At 38.0% G+C, this 10,453-nt stretch overlaps 1 protein-coding gene across 1 annotated transcript; it reads left to right on the top strand.

Moving 5' to 3' along the window:
• Nucleotides 1-1,428: 1,428 nt before the first annotated feature.
• LOC143752265 (uncharacterized) lies at nucleotides 1,429-8,453 on the top strand. The gene is made up of 13 exons (XM_077245408.1): nucleotides 1,429-1,548; nucleotides 2,079-2,269; nucleotides 2,380-2,520; nucleotides 3,009-3,147; nucleotides 3,291-3,483; nucleotides 3,559-3,700; nucleotides 5,994-6,137; nucleotides 6,394-6,449; nucleotides 6,571-6,752; nucleotides 6,843-7,243; nucleotides 7,473-7,569; nucleotides 7,675-7,864; nucleotides 7,952-8,453. The coding sequence occupies exons 1-13, from the start codon at nucleotides 1,429-1,431 to the stop codon at nucleotides 8,095-8,097; spliced, it is 2,142 nt and encodes a 713-aa protein (XP_077101523.1). The 3' UTR covers nucleotides 8,098-8,453.
• Nucleotides 8,454-10,453: the final 2,000 nt, after the last annotated feature.

Here is a 10,453-nt window from a genome sequence, read left to right as displayed (position 1 = left end):
ATATATATATATATAATTTTTTATTTTATTTATGTTTTATGTAAAAAAAAATCTGCATTGTTTATCCTTTTGATGTACCTGTATATATATATATATATATATATATATATATATATATATATATATATACATGTATATCAAAAGGATAAACAATGCAGATTTTTTTTTATTTTACAGCCATCTATGATCATATTAACCAATGGGGAAAATAATTCTGACCAGCACTGTATTTCTACACCCACTGTAAACATTTCTCTTTGTGAGGAGTGGCTGAAATGCATCTTTACACACAACTGCCAGTCTGTATGGAGAGGTTCTTGAGACTCCAGAGACTTTTTGCTGCTCAACAGTGGCTTTTTTTTAAACAATTAATTTGTCTTCCCTTAATAAGAATTTATCTGACTGGATAAAGTCAGACAGTTTACAGTTCAACAATCTCTATTAATTCTTTGCTAAATTTTATTTGTTTTTATGTTTTATTTTATCTTTTGTAAGATGTGGCACCATTTCATGCTTTTCATTTTCAGAAAATCTTTCTTCCTCCCCACGTTGCATAAACACTGTGACTTGTGTAAAAATGTGGAACAACCTCTTTAAGCAGGTTTTAACTTTATCTTAGAAGACCTGGCAAACTAGTTAACAAACCTACCTCTGATTGATACCAGTTATCTAAAAACATGTGGGAAAAAAAAAATGTTTATTGTACTCAAATTCTACTGATATGTCACTTGCAAAAAAATTTGCAACACTGTAAATATTTATTTAGGATTTAGGATAGGATTAGGATTGAAATGATGAAAAGAGAGAAAGAGGAAATATATGTTATATGTTATACCCCAACCCTAAATTTAGTGTCATGACAACTACAGATTTAACAACATAATTCATGAGTGCATAAAACATGATTTATACACATTTGATTACCAGATAAACATATTGTGACATCTTTTACTTAATTCTGATTGCATCTGAGGAGAGCAATTAAACATTGAAATGCTTTTATTACTCAGGGTTATTACTGGTTACTGAAACTATTAAAAAATGTTGTTGTTTTTTGTTAATTGAAATAAAGCTGAAATTAAATAAAATATAAATATTAGAGGAAATACTTAAACTAAACAAAAATTACTAATGTTGACTTGGCAGCTAACTGAAATGTTTAAGTTGAAGCACGAAGTGGAAATAAATAAAAACTAAAATAAAAATTAATGAAACTATAAAAGATCTCAAAATCACAAACCTCTTAAAGAGTCTATTGTACAAAAATGAAATGGAGCTTCAAAACAATTGCATGCCAATCATCCTTTGGGGAGGAGTAGAATTTAGTTTTTCTTTCCTTTACTGTAAAACTTGTAATTGTTTTTGATGACTTCCTCCATCAGGTCCTTTATAAGGGCAGCGCAGTGATCGGCAAGGATCATCAGCATCATGAGTGTCTCTTCTCTGCTCTCAGCTCTGCTGATGCTGGCGTCCACAGCCACTGCCTCTCACTTCTACGGAGGCTCAATGACCTTCAGCTCAAGAAAGAATCCTAGTGGATCCTACATGGTGAGACCTTTATTCACAACAGCAAACAGGTGTTTTTCCAATTAGGTGCACTTTTAATTGCCTGGGGATTTTTGTATTTTTTCGTTTTTTTAAATAAATATATAACTGTCACAAAAATATTACAAGTACAAATTCTTTCATAATAATAATAATAATTCTTCAAACGCCTTTTTGTATAGATTTGATTATTTTATCATTGTCCTAGACTTCAAATCTTAAAATATGAAAAGCATTAGCATTAAAATAATATTACATTTTATAATAATATAATGATAACTTTATATTATGGTTGGTTAGGAAAATGTCACATAATATTTTGATTGTGTAAAATCAGGCTGTAATTTTGTCCAATTAAGCTAGACGTGTAAAAACATAATGTATTATGTGTATTTAGGATACATAAGTTAGTATTTATGAAATTAGCCTAAGCAAGACAGGGTAATCTGCCATTTTATTCTAAAATGTTTATTATAATATTATTCTAGAAAAATGAAGGATGTTGAGAAGTTATTAAAAATGTATTCTCTCAGGTGGACATCCGCTTCAAGCATGCCTTTCATAGCTGTGATACATATGATTACTGGAGTTGCAGATCTGGAAACTGTGGCAATAAAAGTTATGTGAGTGGTCGTGTAGACAGAAGCCCCAATGGTGGCTCCTGGTGTCAGACTGAGGGAGTCATGAAGAGAACCGTCCCCAACAACAGCCCGTTTCAGCTGCAGTAAGCACTTATTCAGAGGAATAAGACTAATCTACACCATTATCTAATAGCGATAAGGGTAGTATAAAACTAATTCATTGCTAATGAAAAGTCTATGCTTGTGTCAACAGCCAAAGCACTTGCTGCTGGATCTATAACACAGTCTCATATAGTGGAAACTGGCAACTTATCACACACATTGACCTTGGAGTGAGATCTGACACCTCAGAGCCCAACAGATCTCCAGTCGCCACCACACTTCCCATTGTCAGGTATTTTGGTTTGTCTTCATAAAAAGAGTTTTCCGTCTGCAAGCTTTTTAATTTCCTTTTTTTTTTTCTAATGAAATACTACTGAAACTTCACATTTTCGTGCTTCTTCTTGAGGAAATGTACAACCTTAATTCAAAAAACTTTTTTTTTTTTTTTAGCATTTAAAGCTTAAGTGTGCTATCAATTTTAGTCGTTTAGCTTTTAGGAATCCTTACAAAAATTCTGATCTGAAAAGATCTCTCTCTCTCCTACACTATAAGAATGTTCGGTGTTCAAAATCTAACCAACATATCACAATGATGTCATTGTAATGTATATTTTTATTTGTATATTTCATATAATTTAATTTTATTATTCAATTGTATGATATACCCTATCTTTTTTTATTATGATCATTAAAAGTCACCTTAGGAACAGTTGTAAATTTATTGCAAAATGACAACAATGTAAAACTCATTTCAAGATGACTGTTTTTGGATTGTTTCTAGAGTCCCTCAGAACTGCCCGAGGAACTACAATCTGTTGTCCTGTGATCCAGATCATGATCAGGTCAGGTGCAGATATGGAGTTCTCTCTGCAAATGAGTGTGGAATGTGCAATCAACATGCCGGATTCACTCTGGACCAGGTGAGAATATGTAAGGAATAATGTACATTCATGTATGTTGATCATTATACAAAAGTAAGAAGTGGTTTCTTTAATTCTTCCACATGTTCTTAGCTAACTTGGTTGAATGTATCATTCACTGTTCATATCTTTCTTCTTTCCAGAACACATGTACTCTGTCATATGGCAACACTTCAGTACAGGGTGTTTATGCATTTGAGTTGGTGATGGAAGACTATCCCACCCAGAACATCAATCTAAACTACACTGCCTTGGCTGCAGTGGTCAGAAGACCGTTTGTCAGTGGATCCTCCAATCCATCACTGAGCAAAATACCTCTCCAGTTCGCTTTAGAAGGTGCCGTTCAGTGCTGAAACCAGGCTTTTAATTGTGATGCTCTGCAACAACCTTCATGTTATGTTTTGTGTTTAGTGGAGGCTCCGGCACCATCTTGCACTGAGGGTGAATATCTACCTCGGTTCATCCACCCAACACCTCTTCACGGAGAACACCTACAGGCTCGTGTCAATCAAGAGCTAGAGATCAGAGTAAAAGCTGTGGCAATCTACTCAAGGTATGAATGAAATGATAATATAAAACTCTCAAGTACAGAAGAATAAAATAATGCATATTTAGTTACCCTTTGGAGCTTGGAAGGGTTCAGTTTGAGCAGATGTTTTATACCATTATCACTGTCCTCATCAGAGCTCATTTCCAAGTACATTCAGTATCTGGCTCATATCCGCGATCTCAAATATATTGTCAAAACTATCTTTTTCAACATCTTCAAAATCAATATTTTGATCGCTGACCACTTCTTCACCAAATCCACCATTAAGTGACAGCGACACTCATATTTGATTGTGTTCAGTAAATTGCAGTAAATTGCTGAGCCATTTCAAGTTTTGCTAATGATACATCCTATTCTTTTGTTTTCTGCCTGCGGTAACTATGAGTGAAATGTTACATCATTACTGTGTATCAGACATTGCTACCTTGTGGAATAAAGGTGAATTGTACTTGTTCAGTCATCAAAGATTAAATTAATGTTGTGCAAAAAAAATATACTTACACTGTTACACACCTTAAGTAATGAGAGAACTGCCATTCTATATATATATATATATATATATATATATATATATATATATATTGTTTATAATTAATTGATTGAGGAAAACTAAGAAAATTGATGTTAACTTTTAAAAAAAAAATTAATGAGGAGGAGGGTAATGAATGGCGTCCCGTGTCACTAAAGACCTGAGCTATGCATTTAAGTGTTAAGCTCAAACAGCAAAAAAAACAAAACAAAACATAATAGCACCCCTTAAAGGGTCACTCCACCCATTTGCATTAAGAGGTCCATTGTTAGACAACCAGTCATACTATTGAATGGTCGTGCAACATTCTTTCATTTTCCCCTGAGACGAGAGAAATCTACTATTTACCTTTTTCACCTCCTCCTACAATGACGCAAAAATCGTCATTTGACGTCATTGTAGGAGGAAGTGTAAAAAGGGGGGATTTCTGTATAGACTACAAGCACAAATTCCCACCCTTTCAAACCCGCCCATAGGGGGTTGTGCCTAATGCGCTAACAGAGCTATCACAGATCAGTGGGTGGGACTTCACTTGCAGATACTGAAAGCAATATCAGCCATCTTGTTTATAAGCTAAGCTAACAAGCGCTGTGGATATAGGAAGTTACGACAATGACGGAAGAAACTAAACATGATATGGAATAGAGGATTTTGAAATTCTGCTGCTCGAATCCGCTGTTCGTGGCTATCTTTACGAGCCGCAATATAGTGAAGAGCAGCTGAGGCTGATGGAGGATCAGGAGGCGGCTGCCTGTCGCGGACGAGGAGCCCGGACTGGGTCGAGCTGAGGCGGGCTGCTGGTGCGTGTGCTCTCGCTGTGCGCTACGGACACAGATAGAGTCCGTCTGCTGCAGAGAATTTCAACGATCGCAATTTCTCCTGGACGAAATCTCTGAATCAGACGACCACACGGACGTTTGTGTTGTGATGTGAACCATCCTAGTTTCGCCTGACTGAACATCCAGGTATCATGCAATAATTCACCATATAGAAAGAAATACAAACGAGTAATTCACTAATGAGGTTGCCAATGTAACGGGGTTCGTTGATGTGGGAAGAAGGAGGCTGGAACCGGCGAACATTTGAACGTTTTAATAGTAAAATAAACAAATACAAAACAAAAGTATAAGCCAGCTGGCCACACACAACAGAAACAAAACATAAAATCAGGCCTGTTCCTTTTGTGCTTCCGCTCCTCCGTGAGAGATATGAGACCGCTGCACAGGTGTCATTCATTATCACTCGCGTCGTCCTCTCACGTCCCTCGCCCTCGTCCTGCTCGCCACAGCCAACTAACTAGACATTTTTTGTGAAATAAATTTCAAACTCATTTGGCAGCTAGCCTTCTTGTAGACGGAAGAGTGATTTCTCTGATGTTTGCGCTGTTCTGGATTAGTGGGAGTGGCTTGCGGAGCTGTGGCTTGCGGAGCTGCATTGTGGGAGTTGTTGTCTTACATAAAAATGCGCCCCAAAGTTATTTTCTGTCTTTTCTCGGTCAAGAGGGCACCAAATTCAAAATTTCTTTTACATTTCGACTACATATATAACCCACTTTCAATAAAGATTAATGTTGAAATGGGTGGAGTGACCCTTTAAATCTATGGACACTAATTTCTGTAAATGCGAATATTGTTGTAGACAGTAAAGGGCCATGAAGTCAAAAAAGGTTTAGAACCACTGTAACTTCCAAAACAAGGTAATTTCAGTTCAATATTTAAACTGATACATGTGCATCTAATTGGATTTTCTTTTCTTCCGATTGTCCAGCATCACTGATGTGGTCTTTAGTGGACCTCTGAACAGCACAAAGGAGACCACCACCACTGGAGAGCATGTGATCAACTGGACACCAACATCAGATAATTTTGGCCAGCACTTTCCAATTTGCTTCATTGCAGAGGGCCAATATGGGTATGGTTACACATTTAGATTAATTAAATCAAAATGTGTGTTTACACTTTATTTTAAGTGCATTTAAGTACTGTGTAATAATAATTAGGAACATGTATCTACTATAGGGTTTGGTTTAGGGTTTGTTGCATGTAATTATGCATAATATATTTATTACTACTGTAACTACGTGTAACATATGTAACAAGGACACTGTAAAGTAAAGTGTTGACAAATGTGCCATATGAAATGAAGCTAATTAATCGTAATATTTTAGGTATAGGAACTATCAGTCTGAGATGAGGTGTGTTATTGTCGTGGTCGAGGCTGAAGGTATTTACAGCCTTTATTGAAATTCTTCTTGACATCTGATTTGATGTATGAATTATTTGTGTGCCCTTGAAGCAAAAGGAAGTTTATCTACATTCTCACGATTTTTCTTTATTCGTTCAAGGTCCAAGAGCACAAGTGACTTGCTCTAGAGATACAATGTCAGTGTCAATAGAGAGAGCCACTATTTCAGGGATCCATGGAGATCACTTGCGGCTAAACAACAATGCTTCGTGTTTAGTTTCTTCCAATAGCACTCATGTGTACACAACTTTCTCTCTTACCGGATGCGGTACTCAAATCGAAGTAAAGAATTCAATGAGTTTCTATAGATATAAATAATAATAAAAAGTTTTCCACTGCATCTAAACTACTTTTAAACTTGTTTCTTTGAAGGAGACTGAGGAACATCTCCTCTTCAAGAACACAATTGTTACTTTCGATGATCCAAACCATATCATAACCAGGAAAAATGAGATTGGAATTGAAGTCATGTGCAAGTACCAGAAAAAGAGCACCATCACCACAAGGTTTGATGCTCACAGGCCAGCTGTCAACTTCACTGAGAGAGGCTTCGGCTCATTCAGCTATCAGTTTGAGTTTTATCAGACTGGCAGTTTCAGTAACATGAGAAATCCCAACACCTACCCACTGGAGTACAACGTGGGACAGCCGATCTACATGGAGATCGAACCTGTCAATTTAGTGCAAAACACTGAGGTCTTCCTTGAGTCCTGTGTTGCTACACCCTATGATAATCCCAGTTATCCCATCTCTTATCCCATCATCACAAATGGGTAAGAATCTAAAAACACTCCAGTAGTGTTATTATAGTAATAGACTCTGATGTTGAATGACAAAATAACCTAATAAAATTCATATACTACATGGTTGAGTATCCCAAATGGCAAAAAAAGAACCATTATTTTTAAGAATGTAATGTAAATATGTGTCCAAAATAAATGCTTTGACAGCAGTGCCATTCTCCGACAAATTAATCCAATCCAATTTGTCAATGTATTTCAGATGCGGGGTTGATGAAACCGTTCAAATCTACACAAGTCACGAGTCCAGTGTCAAGTTCAGTATGGAGGCCTTCAAGTTTATTGGACAATATGACCAGGTAAGGATGGACCAAAAATAATAAAAATAATAAAAAAATAAAACACTGAAGACCGACAGACATGCTCTATATACTGTAATAATGTTTTTTGAATTTCCTCTCTAGGTGTTCATCAGCTGCTCCATTATCATATGTCAAGCCAACAATCCCAACACGCGCTGTGCTCAGGGCTGCACCAACGGCACGGTCATTGCATCATCCTCGCACGTTCACAAAAGAGAAGCTGCCATCCAGACCGGAAGTCACTTCATCTCCCAGGGACCCCTGCGGCTGAAGAGGAGTGCATCACTCACTGGTACGTCCTAACTTTACCATGGTAGATTAGGCAGATTGTGCAAAAGGTAAGGAATTTTAAATGCTAATGTCCCTGGTTTGTTTACAGAGACCATCAGTCCAAGCTTGAACCTGAACCTTGTTTTGGTCGCTGCATGTGTTGTAGCAGTAGTTGCCATGGTGTGTGGAATGATGGTCTACAAATCCAGGGGATCAAAGATCAACTACCAACTTTTGAAAACAGATGAGATTTGATCGGATCAGTTCAATCTACGATCAAATGTTGGCAACTAGTTAATCAACATATTTTGGTGGCATTTACTTCTGTGGTTTCTGCTAAATATTTTTTTATGTTTGGTTTGGTAATATTATAACAAAAACATCTGTTCTGTCTGCATGAATGTAACTTCTAGTCACGTGTGTGTTCTGTAGAAGAATATGGAAACCCAGCATAAGCTTTCTGTAACTGTTAAGACATAAAGTGTTGATGAGGGATGGATTTTATACTGTAATACTTCACTGTATAATAAGTATCTATTTTTGCTCCAAGTTTGTTAAAATGTTTCATGTCAGCTTCTGCTTGTCGTTTACATCCATTCTACTTTTCACAATTAAATCTCCATAACAATTACACAGCCTAAGTATTTTGACTAAAAACATAAGCCTTAGTGTGCCTGTCTCTTAAAAGTGTTGCATACAATTAAACTACATGACTAATAAGTACTTACATGGCAAAAGGTTTTTACATGTTCCAAAGCTTTGGGCTAAAAATTTTCAGAATATTTGAAATTAGCACTACATCACACAACTTTAACATGCATTGTTAGTTCTACCAGAAAGACTCAGGAGAATAAATACCGCAACAATTATACATTTATTAACAGCCCAGCAACCAATATTATGATATAAAGTTCTTTGGCGTAAGCCCCGTCCGTAGCTTGCAATCCGAGGGTACGGACTCTAGATTTATGGACGCAGCCGACCCCCTGGGAGGTATGGGAAGGGACCATCCTGGTGGTGGTGGGGAGGATGGAGGGGAAGGAACCATCTTGGTGGTGGTGGGGGGTTGGAGCTAAATGAAAGCGTCAGTATCTGCGAACTCATACATGTGTAAGTACCCATCTATTATACTACAAGTATTAGAACATAGGATAGATTATTTTTTTTGAAAAATTAAAGACATTCAGCTGTAAAAGTAATTGAATTAGCTCAGCACAACAAATGTTTCAAGTGGTTTCCCCAAATTCAACTGAAAATGCAACTATTAATTAGGGATGCACAGATACCATTTTTTCAGAACCGATCCGATACCAAAAATTCTTTGTAGCCACCGATACCGATCCGATACCAGAGCAGTTTATTTTACTTTTACCGATTTTACTTTTAAATCAAGTAGAATTTCTATGACTCTGTGTGTTGAGCTGATAATCACTAATTTGTGTGTTAAACACAATCTACTTAATACAGACAACTTCGTTATAAAGTAAAACAACAAATCAAAAAAATATGATCATAATCTATGACAAATATGCTATTATAAACTAGATTAGTGGATAATTTAGCAGTAAAATTTACTCTAGAAAATCGCAACCTTGCCGCTGGTGCCACTTCTCGTGGGCATCGAGTCCGATCCTTGAGCCTCACACTCGACCGCAAATGGAGCAGGGGAAACCAGATACCAGGGAGGTGCCAGCCGCCCATTGGTGTCTCTTGATTCAACTCTTGGATCGTCGGTCTTGGTTGGGTGTGTATTTGAGAGACAGCAGTGGGACAGGTGATCTGCCAGGCTGATCTGTCGAGTGCCAAAGATTCAAGCTGCGTAAGGGGGATGTTCGCTTGCTTTAGGAGGTCCCTGGTATAGTTTGCTTTTGCCCTCCAGCAGAGCGCTTAGAGCCCATTAGTTGACTGTAGAGGACTTGGCGGGGCAGGCGGTTTTCAGGCATGCGTATGGTGTGCCCTATCCAACGCAGATGTTTTTTGGCAACAGCTGCTTCCATACAGATTGAGTCAGTGTTGCTGAGGATGACTGTATGGGGAATTCGATCTTCCCAGGACAAGCTGAGGATCTTCTGTAGGCCGCGGATATTGTGTTAAGGGCATGCTGTATATAGTCCGGGCTGTGGGCTAAGACTGCACAGTCATCAGCATACTGAAGCTCACAGATTTGGCGGGTCTTTGTCTTCGTGCGGGCCTGAAGCCGACGGATGTTGAAAAGGCTTCCGTCAAGTCGGTATTCCACATGGACACCGTCTTTATGTCCCATGACACGATGGAAGAGGCAGGTGATGGCAAAGAGAAGGATGTTAAAGAGCATCGGAGCCAAGACACAGCCTTGCTTCACGCCAACGTTTACCTCAAAAGGCTCTGACTGGAGTTCTCCCGTGAGCACTCTGGCTTGCATCCCGTCATACAGCTGCTGTAGGATGGTGAAAAACTTGGGTGGTACCCCAATTTCGGAGAGGTGTTTCCAGAGCAGCTCACGGTTGATGGTGTCAAAAGGTTTGCTGAGGTCGATGAAGCCTCCGTAAAGGTCTTTGTGATGTTCTCGGCTCTTCTCCAGCAGCTGCCTCAAGACAAAAACCATGTCTGTCCTGGATCTGTTCTTCCGGAA

The sequence above is a fragment of the Siphateles boraxobius genome, unplaced genomic scaffold (assembly GCF_051911475.1).
Source record: "Siphateles boraxobius isolate OS27281-9 unplaced genomic scaffold, OSU_SipBor_1 26, whole genome shotgun sequence".
NCBI lineage: Eukaryota > Metazoa > Chordata > Actinopteri > Cypriniformes > Leuciscidae > Siphateles > Siphateles boraxobius.
The sequence above is the reverse complement of the archived record's forward strand: the minus strand, read 5'-3'. Positions and strand labels throughout refer to the sequence as shown.